At 39.6% G+C, this 20,393-nt stretch overlaps 1 protein-coding gene across 8 annotated transcripts in view; it reads right to left on the bottom strand.

The window, feature by feature from the left end:
* The window catches only part of FRY (FRY microtubule binding protein), a gene marked incomplete at its 5' end in the record, with an annotated part of 420,839 nt that overhangs the window by 55,383 nt on the left and 345,063 nt on the right, over positions 1-20,393 (bottom strand). For all 8 annotated transcript variants that reach the window (XM_081286098.1, XM_081286096.1, XM_081286091.1 and 5 more), the window contains 9 exons: positions 383-570; positions 2,089-2,210; positions 3,589-3,787; positions 6,411-6,596; positions 7,301-7,404; positions 8,121-8,271; positions 12,928-13,010; positions 18,475-18,565; positions 19,669-19,837. In XM_081286098.1, coding sequence (XP_081142224.1) covers positions 383-570; positions 2,089-2,210; positions 3,589-3,787; positions 6,411-6,596; positions 7,301-7,404; positions 8,121-8,271; positions 12,928-13,010; positions 18,475-18,565; positions 19,669-19,837 — 1,293 coding nt within the window. The remainder of the gene's footprint in view (positions 1-382; positions 571-2,088; positions 2,211-3,588; positions 3,788-6,410; positions 6,597-7,300; positions 7,405-8,120; positions 8,272-12,927; positions 13,011-18,474; positions 18,566-19,668; positions 19,838-20,393) is intronic.

The following is a 20,393-nucleotide window of genomic DNA, read 5'->3' as shown; positions in this document are numbered from 1 at the left end:
TGCACAGATACAATGGAGATGCTTGCTGTGTGTGCAGAGATTGTGTCCTGCATCCTCAATGGATGGTAAAACCCCCAAACAATACAAAATAACCTATGTTCCCTCTGCCAAATAAAACCTAACCCAACCCCCCCCCCAAAAAAAAAAGGATCCAAACAGATTTTTTCAGCCATTTGTTTTATAAACAGAATAGTATTCATTGAATTTCTAGAACAATGCTCCCATAGTGAATTTTGGAAATATAAAGGCCAACTTCTAATTTTTTAAATTGTTCAAATGGATGATTTAATGAGTGAGAGAGAAGGCTCAAAGAAAGTTAACTCCTCTCATTTGAATTCAAAGAGCTCGGCCTTCATGAGCTCAGTGGTCTTCCCTTCTATACCTGAATCTCATCTCCGTGTTCTCCAATCACCTCCACCAGTCGAGACAGGAGGTCAGACAAGGCATGTGCAGACAGAGGCTGCTTGAGGGCCCGGAATATCTGGAAGGACCGGCCAGCATAGTGCCTGGAGGAGCTCGCCAGGGCTGTCTGCAGTGCCACTTCACTCAAGTGTTGTTCCAGATGAAAACCTAGTGCCAGAGAACGAGTTAGCCTCTGTGCTGCAAACTCGGACACCAAAGTCACCTAGGACACCAAAGTCACAGCAGCCTGGCAACATAGAGCTACCCTGTGGTGGTCCATTTGTAAAAATCGACCATAAACCTGGATGCCTGTAGTCCCAGCTATTTGGGAGACTGAGACAAGAGCATTGCTTGAACCCAGGTGTTCAAGGCTGGCCTGGGAACATGTCAAGATCCATCCCAAAATGAATGAATGAACCATTTTAAAATAAAGACAAATTTTGGGCTGGGAATGTGGCTCAGGCGGTAGCGCACTCATCTGGCATGCGTGCGGCCCGGGTTCGATCCTCGGCACCACATACCAACAAAGATGTTGTGTCCGCCGAGAACTAAAAAATAGGTATTAAAAATTCTCTCTCTCTCTCTTTCCTCTTTCACTCTCTCTTTAAAAAAAAAAATTTTGTAAGAGTCTTGATAAAGCATAGTGTAGTAAGAGGAAAAAAAAATGCTGGGGATACAGCTCAGTGGTAGAGCACTTGTCTAGCAGTCATGAGGTCCTGCTAGACAGGACACACACACACACACACACACACACACACACACACACACACACACACACGAAGAAAGAAAGCAAAAGGCAATCTTATTCCTGAAATGAGTTTACCATTTCAGTTTATCAGTAGTTTTTGGTTTATAGTAGGTGTCTTATGATAATGAAAAGAGATGTGGTTAATCAGAAATGCTTCAAACTAGGAAACATGTTAATTATTAGAGCAGCTGGGAAAGTCAGTGAGCCAGATCTCATACTGCCAGACTGGTGTGAAAAAAGGGTAGACATAGCTTTTATATCACAGTAAGGAACCAAGTTCAAATTTTGCACACAAATCAGTCAGTCCAAGTTATATCTGAAAGGAATTCAGCTTGTGGGCAAATCTGTAAATATTATGATGCTACTATAGTTTCAATGAGAATCACTGTGCTCAGAATATTGAAAGGTCATTTGTATAGGAATTGTTATCAAACCCTTAAAGCCAAAAACATTTCATCACAAATTCTTTTTGTCTCTTTATGACAAGGACTTAGTACACTCTAGGCAAGAGCTTACCACTGAGCTACATCCCAGACTCAAATTCTTTTATTTTTCCCCCCCTTAAAAAATTCCAGTCATTTAATTAAACTGGCTAACGATTTTTCATAGTTGAGACTGATGTTGGCCAAAAAATTAGATTTATGCCTCACGATTTTTTTCTAGATACAATTAATATTATGAGTATAGTTTAATTCTAGTAAGATTAAGAGACAGAATACGCAAGATTGGGAAGGTTATTTGATGGGGCTTGGTGCAAGTACAGATGGCATGAATTCAGTTGGGCCACACTGGGAAGCAGCTTTGAAATTCTCCTATGAATATGCTCATGCACAGGTGGTGAGTGTCAGGATCACGTTATAAGGTGTACTGTCGTCATGAAGTGATCTCCCTTATGGAAAACTGATGAAAGAGGGGTCTGGGCAAAGAGGATAAAGTACCTGATTTGGAATCTTTGAATACGGACACAACGTGACGTAGGAAATTAGTGAGCTGCTCGGCACTCTTTGAATTTTGATTTTTGGGTGTGATGTCTTCATGGCACCAAAGTGGACCAAATGCCCTTGAACAAAATACACAAAATGTCAAAAGTATAATTTTCACTTACCATTTTAAAAACTATACATGGAGTTCTGACTCTGAAGATGCACAATACTTTCGGAAACTTCATGATCTGGGGGTACATTTCAAGTTTGGAGGGACATACTTTTCAATGTTTTAAATTAGATTGATTCACAAAATGAAAATCTCCTATTTTGCCATAACAGTACAGGCATATTATTGATATGTTGAATAAATTAATATAAAATACTAAATAAAACGTAGATTTAGACAGACTCACTGTTCACATGGTAGCATTTGCAGAGATAAGGATTTCATGAAGACCACATCATTAAGTTGCCAAATACTGTGGACCCAAACTGAAGATATGACTTTCATTGTCTACTTGGTTTTCAACAGTAAGACTCAATAGAGCCAGGTGAGAGAACTTCAGTCGGCTGCCTTTCTCAACATGTGGTATTGTTGGATAGTAAGTGGCAACAACACCTGTTCTCTCTATGAATCACCAGGTCTCTGAAGCACCCTATGCACACACTCTGTATGAAGGGCCCCCTTCCTAAGCTTCCTGCACATGATATCCCACATTAAGCTGGGAGCTGTGCAATAGAACCTGAGTTATTGGGGAAAGAAAATGCTCTTTTTGCATTAACTGATGCAAGAAAGAAAACTCATGTCAGATACTGTATAACATGTATACAAACTAAATTTCCAGGACTTAACTCACTGCGAAAGGAGAGCGTGCCTCCAGGTCACAGGTGCATGCCTTTATACAAACACTGGACCTCAGGCTGCTAGAAATTCTGAAGTCTTACAAGTGAAATGGTTAATTAGAAGAGCCAGAAGACCTGAAAAAACAGGACCACTTGTAGTTTTTCTTGATTTTGTTTTATGATTAGTTTGAGTCCTTTCCCATCCTGCTTCCTAGTTTCTCATTTCTGACTCCCAATTACAAATGACTCTTTGGACCAGACACGCAGACAGTGATTCCCTCAGCAGCTACTCCTGGCTCAATTGTAGCTGAAATCATTGGTTTCCAGAGTGAAGATGTTTGCGAAGTTTCAGAACTCCCAGATCCTGGCAGCTCTGATACGTGACTAAAGTCAAGCCTGCAGCTACCAGGTCCTGCCTCCATCTGTGGCACCATGGAAATGTCTACTGGAAACCTCCCTGCCCATCATCCACGGTATCAGTGGGACCAGAGACAAGCTCTACTAGTGTCTGCCTTTTACAGAGATGCTGGCAGATGCAAATTAGAAGAGAAAATAGGACTTTGTTAGAACTCCAGGACCGCTTTTCCATCTGTGTGGTTTAAAGGGCTGACACTTTTTCAAAAGGTTGACCTGAAAACCGCAGCAGTGTGACTCTCGACCCCCAACTACCTGGTTGTCAGGAATTCAATGAGCTTGTTTGCCTTCTCATCGGTTTCGGCAGCTGTGTCCACATCTTCTACCTCTTGCGTCATCTGTGGGAGGTTCCCACTGCTGCCTCCCAGGCTGATGCTGGAGGAGGTAGAACTGGAGCTCAGCCCTGAATCTGGCACCGGGGAGGACTGGTCCTCTCTCAGGAAGTCAAAGCCACCTGGAGGGTGAAGATGTTTAAGGAGGGATATGTTAAGCAAGGTGCTTGTCAGCATGCTCAATAAGGCCTGCTGGGGAACACAAACAATTGTGAAGTTATTTAAATTTGGGGGAGAAAGCACTTGATTTGGGCTAGCCTATGATGAAATGAAATTGATAGGTTTTCTTTGTATATGGGATCAGTGGTACTGCTGTGTAGATGAGTGTACATTTGGGAATAGAGGTGATCTGCCACTTTCTACTCTGGTGTGTGTGTGTGTGTTTTTCATGCATGCCTAGGCCAGGCCAAGGAAAAGTTAAATTATAACAGGTCAACTAAGAAAGGTACTATCAGCAAATTATTCTTCAGTGTTAGACGACTTAAACATGCAAAGTGATCCCCTTTTTTAAGGTAACAGTCACTTTGACTAATAAGCAAGTTATATTTAATGTTTTAAGTAAATTTGCCTAGAAGTTAGAATATTGTGTATATGTGTGTGTGTTTATTTTGGTGCTGAGGACTGAACCCAGGACCTCACAAAAGTTAAGTGCATGCTCTACAACTGAGCTACTCCCTTCAGCCACCTATATGTGTATATTTTTATAAACTATATTGCATGGTATTCAAAGAAAATATAAGTGAATAGTATGTTCTTTCCACTATGTATTTGGTTAACACTTCTACCTCTCTGGCTATATGGGTTTTGGGAAAAAAAAGTACACATGGGACCATTCCCTTGTCCTCTTTTAATAATTATAAAAAGTACATCTGAGGACTGGGGATGTGGCTCAAGTGGTAGCGGGCTCGCCTGGCATGCGTGCGGCCTGGGTTCGATCCTCAGCACCACATACAAAGATGTTGTATCCGCTGAAAACCAAAAAAAAAAAAAAAATAAATAAATATTAAAAATGTTCTCTCTCTCTCTCTTTTTTTAAAGTACATCTGAATAATGTTAATTATTAGAGCATCTCTGCAGCATACAGTGTACCCTTGGAGCTTATATAACACTCTGTATCTTAGTTTTCTATTATAATGAGGTAGGACAATGATTTCTATTACACAGTTTTTAGTGTGGATTTGACAGCAACTATAGTTGAACCTAGATGCTCAATAATGGTTTATAAAAAGGGGACATTTCCCATACTCGGTAAACCTATTCCTATGTGATAGATCCAATCATTTTGGCTACCAATTGTTTGCCTTGCCTATAGTCACTGTGTACATTTTGTTTTTGGTAAATCCCTAAATCATTTTATACCACATCACTGGTATAATGAATGTAAAACTGATGCACTCAGAGTTGTACAACTTGAGACGCAAATTTTATCAGCCTAAGTCTATATACTTAATGGAATACATCTTTATCCATAGAAGTTTGAACAAGTAGAACTCTTTAGATTCTTTAAATTAAGTGTCTGTCATAAAGAGTTCTGTGTCCCTCAGAGGCTGATAGGATATTAAGCGTGGCTTGGCTCAAAATAAGAGCTTAAACCGAGGCACACTGGAGGCTTACATCTCAGAATTAATAATGACTTCATATTTGTTTTCCTGAAAAATGTTAACGTCTATTAGAAGTCAAGACAGTGCTGAATACAAGAAGTGAAATAAAACTACATCCTATTCAAGGTAATGAAGAAAGTACCCTGTGAAATGAAATGCCATAGCATACTTGGTATCAATGTAATGTATAAAACAATACCTAAATAGTAATGTTCATCATCATTTTAAGATATTTCAAATATTACTGTTCTAAATGAAAACAACTGGCCAACTCTTTTGGGAAAGTTTTCATGACTAACTTCAACCATTGACCTTCATGGTGAAAATCTAATGGCTACTTTCCATAGCTTGCCATGGCAGGGTGATTTCTTTGACTCAGCCAATGCTTTCTGTTCCCATTCCTTTGAAGAAATTTTTCGTTTCAAAACAGCAGTAGTTTTTCATAGGCTCCCATTAAATTGTGCCTTCTAGAAAACAGTCATTCAATAAAGTGGAAATTCCTTCAAGAGAACAACTTATACACCTGGGACCTGGCCCATGACCAATTTGCAGTCTACCCTATCTGCAGTGTTCTAGATTGATGTTTTTGACCCTGAGTATTTTAAATTCAATGCCACAATAGTAACATAGTTAACAGGAGTAGCAATCATAACAAGGAAAAATAAAGTTTAAAAATATTTAATAATGAGGAAAGCTTCTGAGAGGCAAGTTCACATCAAGGGAAACAGTACACATTTATTGGATTTTTTTTTAAGGTTTATTCTTCCTTTTATTTCCCACCTGTTATAGACTAGCAAGGGCCTCTGCTTGCATCATCTTTTTTTTTTTTAATTGGTTGTTCACAACATTACAAAGCTCTTGACATACCATATTTCATACATTAGATTGAAGTGGGTTATGAACTCCCAATTTTACCCCAAATGCCGATTGCAGAATCACGTCGGTTACACATCCACAATTTTACATAATGCCCTATTAGTAATTGTTGTATTCTGCTACCTTTCCTATCCCCTACTTTTATTGGATTTTTATCATAAGTTGGAGGCAACAGCATGAGAGAAGTGAACTTGGGCTCCACTGACACCCCCCCGTCATCTTCCATCTGTGACTCTGTCTCAGGCTGCCTGCTGCTCCTCCTCCTTACCTGTATAGAGATATTCCGGTTGGTAAGCTGGCTGGACAGTTAGAGTCTTAGCTTCACCCATCTCACGGGTCTGCAGGAGCACAGAAGCAATGGCATGAAAATTGCTGTTGCAAGAGAGGGCAATCAAGAGGTGAAGAAGCAATTTTTTGCTGTGCTCAAAGACTTCAGGCCGGTAATGGTCCAAACCTGTAACAAAATGGTGGACTCGCTTAGTATAACCAAATGGTAAGCTCCTTCAGATTCTAGGGATAGTAAGGATTCCAAGAGACCTGGGAGGAACACATCAAAAGAATATTTAGTTTATTATATTTTGGGTTACCAACATAAAGAAGTTGAGCTTAAAAAATTAAAATGCTTTATTCTTAAATAAAATAGTCTCATGAAATGCTGATAAGATGGACTTTTCTTGACCTCTCCATAGCACCTGACGTGGTTTGCATTCTTCCTTGTTAAGATGTTCTCTTCCTTGGATCTGTCTTATGGAAGGATCCTACTTTATTTGTGTCCCTAACCCATCTTCTGGATGGCTCCTATTCCCATTCTGCTCTACTGCTTGAGTACCTGAAGCTCAGTGCTAGGCCTGCTATGGTCTATGCACTGTCTTTTTGTTTGCACTGACCATATCTCAGTGCTTTAAATTTACTTCCTCGGCCAAACTCCCTCAAAAAAGCACAAATTATTTACATTGTAGAATTAGGACAATTTCAAACAATGACTGATCAGCTGAAATTTTAGAAAGTAGGTGTCACAAAAGTGCAATGAAAAACAGAAGAGACTAAAATCTTTCAAAAGTGGGGCACGCTGACGTCAACGTGAAAAGAAATCTCTGTGGATTACCTCTATGTGTTTTTGACCCTGTTGGGTAGAATCCCCTCTAGATCCAGTCTTACCTAAGAAGACAGCATGGAGTAATAGTGGTAGATGGAGAGCCCAGTCTTCTCTTACACTGTGATCCACCACCATCTCAGTCATAAAAATCACAGCAATATTGCACCTAACCAACAAAATGATGAGATTAATGTGACTTCTGAGGCGGGTGGAAATACACCATTAGATCACAATTCAATGCAACTGTTATTTATGGCTTGCTGAAAAAATTATATTAAGAAGCTTATTCCAGATATATAGAGTTTAGCTTTTGATATAGCACACAGCCCCACAACAAGAAGAAATATCAGTTAAGTTAGTTATGAAATTTAAATTCTACAAGTCACAGGTAATAAAAACTGTGAGATGAAGACAAGGCCCTGTCTTCAAGTTGCAATACAGTCAGAAAAGCATCACAGAATTACATCCAAAGAAAGCTCAAAGGGGGCTGGGGATGTGGCTCAAGCGGTAGCGCGCTCGCCTGGCATGCGTGCGGCCCAGGTTCGATCCTCAGCACCACATACAAACAAAGATGTTGTGTCCGCCAATAACTAAAAAATAAATATGAAAATTCTCTCTCTCTCTCTCTCTCTCCCCCCCCCCTTCCCTCTCTCTTTAAAAAAAAAAAAAAAAGAAAGAAAGCTCAAAGGGCTGCAAGGCCGCTTTGCACATTGGTTAATATTTGACTAAGCCGCTGGGGCCAGCAGACAAGTCAAGCAAGGCCCCTCTGACTTAAAAAGTGATGTTTCTGGTGAAACCTGGAAGAGGTTTCCTCTTCTAATAGGTAGAGATGTCCAGTCGAAGCCAAGCCATCATCTCTCTCCACCCGTACACACCGCTCACCTGTGGAGTGGCCCTCGTGGAGTGATGGTCTCTGGGAGATAGTCAACCAGGGGGGCCCAGCATCCTCCAGTACACGGCATCGGTAAGGGCTGTGGCTGTTTGGTCTCCGTAATGGTCAACAGCCAGCCCGTGTAGGGAGAGATGGGATCATCTTTAGAGCGAGAAAGACAAGCGAACTTCATTTTCTTTCTCCTTATTTTTTAGAAAGAATCTTACAAATACATGCTTGTAAAAATAACTTGCTAATTACTCAATTTGGTATGAATGACATGATCAATGGGTTAGAATTACTTGATTGGGTAATTACTTGATTAGTTATTACTTAATAACTAATGTTATTCATTTTAGAGAAAAGAAAAACACAGATAAAAATAAAAATGGGAAATCATGTGAATTTCCATTACTTTGGATGGAAATTTCCTTTTCCTCCATTTCCCCCACCTCAGTGAAATGCAATCCATGTTTCCAGTTTGGTCAGGACAAGAGCCTTAGAGTTATCCCCGGCTTCCCTCTCACATCCTACATTCAGCTCACAATCATGGTTATGACCACAGTAATTATAACAATGACAACATTAGGAACTAACACAGAGTCACTGGGCATCAGGCGGTATTCTATGCACTCAACAAATTAACAGTCCAACAATAGGTACTTATTATTATCCCCGCTTTATGGAGGGGAAACTGAGGACAGTCATTATCAACAAAGTCAGTGCTCTGACTTAAAAAATGTGTCCAGCCTCCTACCACTGTCCTCATCCCATCACTGAATCTAAGCCCCCTCCTCTCTCACACTGGGTCTCCATGATTTCCCTGCTTCCATTCCTGTCCCTTTACACTAGTCCACAGAGCAGCCACAGTAATCCCTTTAAAGCAACTCTGGTCACAGCCCTTACCCTGCTCAACACTCGCTAGTGGCTCCCCTGCTACACTCAGAATGAAATCCAGATGCCACACCACTGCCTTTAAGGCCTGAGACGATTGTCCCCTTGTTCCTCTCTGGGCTTATCTCCTACCCCTGTCCTACTGCCCACCCCACCCCACCCCAGGCATCCTGGATTCCCTGCTGTTCTGACATGAGGCCAGCCTCAGGGCCTCAGATCTACTCTTCCCCATGCCTGGCACGCTCTTCCCCCGATGGCGCTGCTCAATGCTTTATTCAGGTCTAAATGCCAGCTTATCACAGAGGGTGTCCTTGACCACTTTCTGTCCCTCACTGCTTCTGCTTTCTTCCCTTGGCCTGGATCCCCCATTTACCAGCGCTGCCTGCCTCTGCTTCTCTCAAGTAAGCTCCAGGAGGCTTGGGACCTTCTTCACCTTGTTCCTTGTCATTTCCCTTATTCCTCCAGTAGTCTCTGGCATGTAGCCAGGGATCCAGAATTATCCCTGAATGAAGGAACTTCATCAACGGTATCTTTCAGGTAAGCATAGGAACAAGTTTCATGTTAGTATTTTTTATTATGCTCTCAATATAGGCCCTTGGCATTTCAGATGAGCTATTCCACGGGGGGCTGTGTGATACCTAACCCAGGAATATGACTCAGCAATCTGACTCAACGACTAGGACACACTGGGCAAAGTGTCCTTAGGCAATTTTGTCATGGTGCAAATAGCAGAGAGTACTTACACAATCCTGGATGGTACAGCCTTACTACATGCTGAGGCTGTATGATATGGCCACCATTGTGTATGTGGTCTGTCACTGACCAAAATTATGTGGTGCATGAAATCATGTGGTCCATCATTATGAAGTGCACAAATGTAGTTGATTCAATGCTGCTGGTCGAGAGTGGGATACTGGCTTAACAGTTAGCAGAACTGGTGGAGGGAATCCTTCTTACTGTGACAAGTGAGGCTCCCAACAAGGACAGGCACTAGAATCAAGAATACCCTACTTCTTCTTCAGGATGTGAGCTAAGGGGGTTTTGTGGGGAAAGTTAGGAAGTAATCGTTAACTCTTTCCAACAAACCCACGAATGAGCAGCTGGAGCTTTAGAATCTTGTGCCATGAGATTTTGGACACAACAATTTGAATCTACAAAAAATTTAAGGCAGGAGCAGTAGTAATTTATCTTAGTTGTAACTTTCAGTATATTATCTAAAAGTGTATCATTTTCAGTAAATTAACTTTCTGGATGACCGACCAGGATAAGTTAGTTACAAAATGCACTTCTATGTCAGTAGATATTCCTTAATAAAACTTGAAAGGAGAGCAAAAAATGGAGAGTGCTGAAGGATTAAAATTGTGAGATTGCTGTTAGGAAAGGATATTTTAGTTTCAATGATGACTTTAGATATATAACCAGTCAGCAAAAATGTGCAACATTACAATGGCCTAAAAGTGGTTTTCTGCAGTTAGGTCTAAACCATCATAACTCAGCTAATACCCAGTTTAACTACTTGTACTCTTATTATAAAACCAGATTCAGTAGCAGATGAACTTGAAAATAATCCAGATATTTAGAAATTTTCTAGAAGGAATCTTATGTAATACCTTTACAGTTCTAGGTCTACCTCAGTTTGCTTGTTCATTTTATCCAAGGGGGTATAGATTTTATTTTAATATAAAGCACCTTTTGGACAAACACTGGGCCACCCTGTGTCTCCTGACCCCTTCTTGAGCTTTCCTACCTCTGCTGATCCCTGGAGAATTCAGGGAGGAAGTAGCCAACATTTAGTGTACCAGACCCCCAGCCATCAGTTTGGGGATTAAGTCTATCTACTGACCTTTCCCTATCTGTGGCATGTTCCATGTCCACAGTTATGTAGCCAAAGCCAAAAGTACATCAATGAGGTCCCAGTGACTAAAGTCCTGAGATTATCTGTGTCCTAATAGACCCACTGCTTTCTATGAGACAACCAGAGTAGAGTACTATTGCTTGAGCACTCTGGGAAAGGATCTTAATATATACTTTATGGGCTTCCTGTGATGAACATCTGTATATTTAGCTTGATTTAATTTTCTCTTATGATAAATAAAAGACCATATAAGCTCCCAGTGTCCAAACTTTATGCCATGAAACTGGTCAACAACATTAATTATGTGAATGATAGTTTGACACACAACTGAATTCAAATTCTATACCAAAATTATTTTACCATCGAAATGTTATTCATACTGATAAAATTAATTTGTGAATATTTCTAGGTAAAATAGAGGCCATATGATAACATTAGATTTCTTTTTTATGCCTTATCTGGATTTTTAATCTTTTTTTTTTTTTTTAATATTTATTCATTGAGAGAGAGAGAGAGAATTTTTTAATATTTATTTTTCAGTTTTCAGGGACACAACACCTTTGTTGGTATGTGGTGCTGATGATCCCCTAAAGTCAGTGATCTGGGTTTATATGTATAAAATGACATATTATCCCATTTTATTACAATGACCTTTCTGGAATCTTCTATTTTGATGAACATAAGGAATTTGAGGTTTTAAAGCTATAATTTCAAAATGATTGTTATCTATTATAATATTTCTACCAAAGTCTACGCCTTTTACCCCAAACACAGAAATACACTTTAAAGGTGTTAACTGGCCGAAGTATAGCTGTTTCCTCATGTCAATTCACTATCACACAGTGGTAGGTTTAGTTATATTGTGTCTGTCAAATTCTGGAGGAGTTGGCATTAGGCTCCTTAAACTCTTCATAGTTCAATTTTTCTGTCCTCAGATTTTGAGTTGCTGAATATTGTCACAGTAAACCAGACCTCTTCTGAAGCAACATTTTGATTTCTCTAGAACTACCCTCCCCTTCCCTCCTGTGTAAAAATCTGGTCCTGTCTGGAATTAATGTCGGTGATCTATGGTCCCAGATCCAACTGTTCAGTGGTACAGTCCCCTGATGGGAAATAGAAGGGAAGGAAAATATAAACAGCCTTATTTCACCTCTTATTGATAGTTCTAGTAAAAAGTTTTTATAGGGGCACAGCTGAAACGTAATCTAAATTAGAGCAATCAATGCATTAGGAAGTCAAGTAAGGGCTGTTGAAATGTGGTATCTGATCTGACTGTACATTTCCCATAGAAACAAAACAATTCAAGAAACAACTATAAAGTCCTTAAACACTGATTAGATGAATCCAACTCATGAAATATCACCATACTTATGATTTCTACTCAGATAGAAAAACAAATCCCACAAAGAGTTCACTGATTTCCCTATCATACCTGAGCGACACTGGGAATGATTTTTTGGTTCTGATATTTCTGTAACTCATGACCAACTGATACTCTACACCTGTTCTGTATCAACACAAGCTGTCTAGGCCTTACACATAAAGTCAATGAATGCAATGACGTTTTTGGTTTATCCAGTTGCCCAAGGTACAAAGAAAGTCTCCCAACTTAGAAGGTTTTTACTTGGTGACTGAGGCCACACAAGTGGGAGATTCAATGTGAAATCAGATCCCATCCTGGGGAAGTGCACACTCAGAACTTAAAGGTTAAGTCTAGTCCCAAGATAGGTTGAAAAGCTGTATTGCAAAAATCATCTTCTAAAGGGACAATTTTTTTTTACTAGCCTTTCCCAGACTGTGAGTCATCAAAAAAAAAAATGCGAAGAATATAAAAATTGTATAATGATTTGAAATTTTACAATTTTGATTTCTCCACTGTTTCACTTGGGGTTGGTTTGTTTGTTGTACATTTAAGATGCTGACTATACTTCTCTGTAGAGTTAGATTAAATGACGGCTTAATATTTGGGGTCCTTCTTAGTAATTAGGTCAAGAATAATCAAAATGCTCATCATCCTTTCTTCAACCACTTGCCTTCCGTCTGGAAGCCCACAGCCTGTGGGTACTTACTTTTATCCTCATCATACGATCCTCCGGAGCTATTGCTGTATCTTGACTCTAGGCGGGTGTGGGCTCTGATGACATTACTAAACCTTCAAAGAGAAGGACAATTGTTAAGAAACAGCAACAGGGGTGTACACGTGCTGTTGCTCATGGCAGATACTATTATCTAGTGGTTGGTTCTTTAGCAGCTGGTTCCGATGATGATGCTTTTCTTAATGGAATATTATGAAGATCGTACCTAAAACATTTCTTTTCCCCTCGCATGAGACCAATGGTCACTTTTGCTCACAAACAAAAGCCCAAATCTTGAAAAGATAACGATTTCATGGTTAATATTTTAGTTGAACTAGAAAATCATAACACTTGATTTGAAAGAAAATGACAAAAGTGGGCCTGATGTTGAATGTGACTCCCTCTTCACAGAACATGGTACAAGGTGGGTGGCCAACAATTTTTGCTAAATGAACAAATGAAAGTGGGAAGAATTGGAAGTACACAAAATAGTTCCAGAACAAATCTTGTTCTAAATATCAACTTAAAGCTTCCCTTAACATAGTCTACGAATTTTTAGAAAAAGGTACTAGAATCTGTAATATAATCATAGAATCAGAAGGACTCTTCTCTCTGGTTTCTTTTGTGGCTTGTTGAAATAATCAAAAGAAAAAAAATAGTTGAAGTCTAGAACTTCACACACATCCCTTATTTAATTTGGGTTACTCACTTTTTAAAAAATATTTATTTTTTAGTTGTAGTTGGACACAATATCTTTATTTATTTATTTATTTATTATGTGGTGCTGAGGATCAAACCCAGAGCCTCTCATGTGCTAGGCGAGTGCTCTACTCACTTTTGAGATATATATTATTGACTTACAAATGAGGAAACTGATGCCAAGTGAGGTTAAATGAGTCATCTAGGGTCAATCACAGGGAGGTGGCAGTGCAGGGACATTTGAGGGCCATGCTGCCTCCAAGAAGGCAGGAATTTTTTTTTTTTTTAATATTGAGCTTCTGTTTGAGGTGATGGATATGCACATCTCCCTGGCCTGATTATTACATTGTATACATGAATTAGAATATTACACTGCACTCCAGAAATATATATAATTACTATGTGTAATTTAATAATAAAAATATGTTGAAAAAAACAAACCAGCTCTCTCTCACTAGCTCTGTTTTTTGGGAACCTTGTTTCCATAATTGCTAAAATGGAATAATAATGGTGTTTTATCTTTTATTTTATTGGGGTTGTGTGGGGAATAATAAAAAAAAAGACATGAGACTGTGAGACACTCTCTAGCTATAACATGTTATTATGCTCTCCCTTGGATTTCTAGAATTTCCTTGTCTTGGCAAAGGACCAACAAAACCATTCAAATCAATAGCATATTTATCATATTTATCATATTTATCATCCCAAGATGATAGGGCCAGGGTGTGGCTTAGGGGAAATAAGGGCAAAATAAGAGCAAAATGGTACGTATGCACTTGTGTGCAAGTGTTCTTCTGTTTTTTTTTGTTTTTTTTTTTGAGTGCTGGGGATCAAACCCAAGGCATCACACGTGCTAGGCAAATGCTCAACCACAAAGCTCCACCCCCCAGTCTGAAATGGTATGTCTGTATTTATTTAACATTAAATAATACATAGCAAGTTCTACCCACTTAACATATATAGCCAAAGGGCCACATTTAAAAAAAAGCAGGAGATACTTGCCAAAATAGGTGAGTCTGTCTACATTACTGACCTGTGTTCTAACCTGGGTGACAACAGATCAGCACTTATTTCCCTCTGGAACACTGGAAGAGGCAGGAGGTAGCTGTCCTTATGGGGTGTGAAGAAACAGGAAGGGTTCAGGAAAATGCACCGAATGTGCCACTAACTATGTACCTTCTCCCAGGTGTAAAACCTTGGAATATTCCACCAATAGTTTGGATTTGCTAGAGTGAAGAATTGTAATGGACTTAATTACTTTGGTTTTCTTCATTTCTTAGGATTTGCCTTCCCGATGCTGTCATATACTCCTAGATGACTTCAAACGTTCTTCACAGTCGTATCGCTTGTGCTATTACTTTGTGAACCCATAAAAGAATATCTGGGACATCTGCTTTGTTTCATATGAATTAGACCATGAAACAGTCTAAATCAGATGGGTACTTATGAAATTAGAAGAGTGACAGATGTATCACCTTCTGAAGCAGTTCCTTGATCACATTTATGCTGATAAATGTGGTGTTATAAAAAATGGATGCTGAGCCCAGGCACCATTCAGCAAGGGACGAAAGTAGGTTGGAAAAATCATGCCACATCTGGAGGTTTCTGCTGGGTGGGGAGCTCCGTGGCACTCGGCGACTGATGAACTACAGCCCACAGTGTGCAGGATGTAGAACTGCTCTGAGGGCCAGGCGGGGAAGAAGTAAAGAGTGGATGGCAATGCTTCTCTTTTTCTTATTGAGAAAGCTCTAAAGGGGCCTTAAGTAGGGTGAAGGGGAGGAGCAAGCCCCTTCCAGACTGTTCTCTTGACTGAAGCCACAGAGCAGCAAAGGTCTCCTTGGCAAAAGAAAAGAAAAACCTGACTCCCCAGAGAGGAATCTACTTCTCTTTGCCTTTCTGGGTTGGGGAAACGAATTTTGGATTTGGGACATAGAGGAATTTGAAGGACCAGGCTGACTGACTAATCCTTTCACATCAAAGGTTCATATCTTAAAATGTATACCGTGAACACAGCCTGATAAGAGAAAAACTAAAAGGATAAAATGTTTCCCTGAGTTTTCTCTTGCTGACTTGGCTCAAATGAACACCTAGGCAGCTGTCTTGATATCAACGGATGCTAAGGCTGGTTAGCATTGTCACTTGGGGCTGGGGTGTACTTCAGGGACAGAGTGTGCGTTTAGCGTGAATGAGACCCTGGGTTTGATTCCCAGCAGGAGAACAAACCAAAAAACTCAACCAAATCACTGTCAATTTGCATTACAGATTCTCCAGCCCTATATCAACAAAGCTCAGAAAAAAATTATATAATTAAAGTTTATTTCTTTAGTTCCCTATGAAAAATCCTCATAAAACTATAAATTTATAAAATAGGCCCTTATGAAGGGTGGTTACATTAAAAATATTTATGAAGATTGCTTTGGTATATTTAAAAAATTGATATAAAATTCAATTTTAATAAGACATGTTAATTTTGATGTCCAAAAAAGTAAAATACATGATAACTCTTTCTTGGGATAATTTCTGTTAGTAATTTTTCGTGAATGGTTTGGTGAATAGTTTCTTTTATGAACAAAATACTGAAAGTTATAAAATTTTATATATATGCATATATATTTTATTTATTTATTTATTCATTTATTTATTTTTTACTTTGGCTATTGGGGGGCCTTAGGGTAGGTTAATGTTAACTTGTAGCTTTTCTCAGAATTTAAAAAAAACATTATTTATTTTTAGTGCATATAATTATATATATATATATATCAGTGGAGCTTTAGCCAGGACTTTTTTTTTTTTTTTTTTTTTGTACTAGGGATAGAACTTAGGGGTGCTTTACCTCTTTGTGTTTTTTTTTTTGTTTGTTTGTTTTTTGAGGTAGGTTCTTGCTAAGTTGATTGGGGCCTAGCTAAATTGCTGAGACTGTCTTTGAACTTGGGATCCTCCTGCCTCAGCCTCCTAAATTGCTGGGATTATAGGCTTGCACCACTACACCAGGCTAGACAACCTTTCTTAAAAATACTCTCTGATCTTGATATTATACAGATAACTTACTTCTTTATTTTAAGGGCCACCACAAACAACAACAACAACAAAAACAACTCACATGCAGATCACCGGACCTACAGAGGTCTTTCTTTGTAATGAGATGTTAATATATTAAAGTATATCAACTTTCTACCCAAAATAAAATTAAGATGGGAAACTCAGTCTAGATGATAAATAATTAAGAATTTACATACCAGTATAGAGTAGAGATATCTTTAGAGAAATATTGTGCTTTCTACCATGAGGCAAAGAAGGTACTAATAAACATGGATTAAAAATGCTAATTAGGAACTCTATTCTGTCACCGATGAATGGAATATCAAAACTTTCATGCATTTTGGAGAAAGACAGGTTTCTACTGGAGAACTATGAAGGATAAGATCTATACTTCATGACCCACAGGGTTTGGAATTAGCCTGAAGCAAGGTCCATACAGATGAGCGTCCGCCCAAAGGCCACTCTCCTCCTAGTTGAGTAAGGGACTTGGTAAATGCCTGACTGAGAGGGAGAGAGGATGCCCTCAGAACTCGAGAGGGAGATGCCCATCACAGAGAAGCTTCTACTTCACCTCTGCTCTAGGGCACAGGGTGAAATCCCGAAGACAGTCAGGAAATATCCTGGCGCATTTGGGGCGAAGTGAATTATTTTCTTTATTTGATCCCTTACATTTTCTTCAATGTGAATTTGTGTTCCATCCTCACTATTAATTTTTCAATGAAAGGGCTGCCTCATCACCTTTTACTTGCTCAGCTAAAGGAGTTTTCAACACCATGAGTGTCCTCCTAGTTCTTGTTTTTTTTAATAGGAGTCTCTATCCTGTTTTCCCTCCCTGCTGTTTACAATCTGCAGGGAGGAGCAATTCAGGTTTTATTTACTCAGAGCAGTTTCACAGGCAATCTGAGGACAAGTGTGTAGGTACGAAAATACCACCAGCGTGGTGGTGAAGGGAATGGAGACTTTGCCTAGCAGGAAAAGACAGGGTTCTTGGTCAATTGAGATGTTATCACAGTAAAGTAAGGGTAAAAGAATGATTACTACTATGGTTTGAATACGTTTGTCCCCCTAAACTCATAAGAACTTAATTACCAGTCTTATGTAAATGGTATTAAGAGGGTGAAACTTAATCCCATATGATGTAGTGTCCTTGGAAAATAGTTAGGTTAGGCAAGGTAATAACAGTGGAGCTCTCATGGTTGAATCCTTGTAGCTGAATAAGAAGAAACAGAGACCACACAGACACACATGCTCCCACCACAATGTGATGTAGCCAACAGGGCCATTGCTGGAATCTGTGTCATATGGTTTGGGGTTAAAGCCTCCAAACCTGAGCTAAATAAACCTCTTTTCCTCATAAGTTAGTCAGCCTCCGATATTTCCTAATAGTCACAAAAAGCTGATAAATACAATGATATTTTATAAAACCCACCTCAAGACAACTACTCTAAGAAATTATTTAGTAATCAGATTTGAAAATTTCACACGACAAATCCCCTGTAATTCTAGATGGTTTTACCCATTAGCAGAATGACTGGTGTTTTTTATGAAGCCCTGAGGTAAGTGGGAATCAGCTACCAAAACTGTCTCCTCTTTATCTTTCTGTTCTCTGACTTTGTATAGGGAAAAATTGTTAACTTCAGGGATCTACAGGACAGAATTAGAAAGTTAGTCTGTGTTCTAAGAATAAAGGAGGACTTTTGTGTGCCTGTGAGATTTAGGAAACCTCACAAACTGTTACTGATGCCTTTGTACCGGCTACTGCTGAAAGTTATGTTGGGTGTTAGGCCAGATTTGTGCACCAACCTTTCATCAGATTCTTTCAATATCTTGCTCTCCTCGGCATCTGGGAAACTGTCCTGGCCAGCGACCACTGTATTGCTGCTGGAGGTGGTTCCTGTAGATGGGATTAGAAGAAAGACGCTTAGAAAAAGACACATGCAGAGGAGTCAAGCTCAAGTCTCGGTTAATTTTAGGAACGGATTTCCTGTAAAAATCCCTGTTTGCAAGATTCCTCACATCTTTTGTACAATCTCAGACATTCTAAACAACCTTTTAAGCGGGCACCACTGAAACAGGAGAATCCTAGACATCTGTTATGGTCAAACCAGATTCCTTAACTCCCTTGTAAAGTGAGGCTGCAACATTCTTGGAACCTATTCTCCTGGCCACTTGGAAATGAGCTTATTTATAGCAGCTGGCCCTGCTGTAAGTTGTTTTAGTGTTTCTGGAGTTATTTGACCAATGCTAGGAAAGCAAGTTCAAGTAGCCAGAGCTTCTGATTCCTAAGCTGACACTTCTCTGCAAGAACTGCTCTGGCAGCAAAGAGGGCAAAGAGAGGGAATGGGCCACTGGGGAGGAGGAAGGCATGTGTTTAATGAAATGATGCTGATACCTATTACTGAAAGCGATAATACAGGTTGAGTATCTTTATCAAAAATGCTTGGAACCAGAATTATTTCCAAATTTGGATTTTTAAAAGATTTTAGAATATTTGCATACATGCAGTGAGATATGGTGGGGATAGAGCTCCAGTCTAAACATGAAATTCATTCATGCTTCATACATCTTATGCACACAGCCTAATTTCATACATTTTAAATAATTTTATGTCAGAAACAAAGTTCATGTACATTCAACCATTGGACCTGTGGCATCAGGTCAGTGCTCAAAACGTTTCAGATTGAATAGTGTTTTGGATTTTGGGATTAGGTTTGCACAACCTGTACTGTTGTAGGCGTTTTAGTCAGTCCTGGGACAAGGTTAACAACAGGAATCCCATAGATACAAATAGGAAGGTCCAGAAGAGACTCCTCAGTGATTTCAGGGCTCTTCTTGAAATCAGCGTAAAGTAAAAAGCTATTTTCAAGTCTCTTAAGTGAATGTATATACAGGAATAAGAAAAAGCCACAGATACATATTCACACACTTTTAAGGCTCCGCCAAAAGAAAATTCCAGAGACCCAGGACAAGAAGTCGGCCCAGGTCCCTGGTCCTTACCGGAAGCGGCTGCGGAGGCCTTGCTGCTGGCGGTGAAGCGGTAGAAGGGCGGGTTGTCACAGTGCTGGACAATGGGGTTCACGGGCTCAGTCTGCTGCAGCTCAAAAAGAAGTTCTTCCATGGTTTGAATGGTGTTATTGCGGCATAGGTATATGGCCACCTTTTTAATCTGAGAGGAAGAAAAGAAACAAGAGATGCTTTCCAGAACCTAGTCCACAAAAATTGCAGGCTGGTAACCCACGCCACCATCCGGGTGCCATCAGCCCCAGGGTAATCTTGGTGCTCTCCTAGGCTAATCCAGGTGGGGTTAGAATTCACCTTGCCACGTGGGCTATTAGGACTGTGTGTGTTGAAGGCCTTACCTTTTCTAATGGTTTAATTTTTTAAAGTTACCCTCTGGGCACATTGATTCAATCTAAGCTTCCAACTTGTCATCAAAGGTCCTATCTTCAGAAAGAATTTTATTTATACAAACTGTGTGTGTGTGTGGGGGGAACTGCTAGCTATTTTTGTTTAAAAAGGAATCCGGTCCCTTTCTATTTTTCTCTCCCCTAGAAACAAATGACTTTTAGCTGGCCTTGAATTTGCAATCCTCCTGCATCAGGCTCCAGAATGGCTAGGATTATAGGCGAGTGCCACCATGCCCAGTGTAGTTTAAAATCTTAAAAATATCTCTGGATTCAATGCTCTGCATTGCTGTAGACCTCATGGTCCAGCCTGAAGCG

The sequence above is a fragment of the Spermophilus citellus genome, assembly GCF_964194105.1.
Source record: "Spermophilus citellus genome assembly, chromosome: 1".
Taxonomy (NCBI): Eukaryota; Metazoa; Chordata; class Mammalia; order Rodentia; family Sciuridae; genus Spermophilus; species Spermophilus citellus.
The sequence above is the reverse complement of the archived record's forward strand: the minus strand, read 5'-3'. Positions and strand labels throughout refer to the sequence as shown.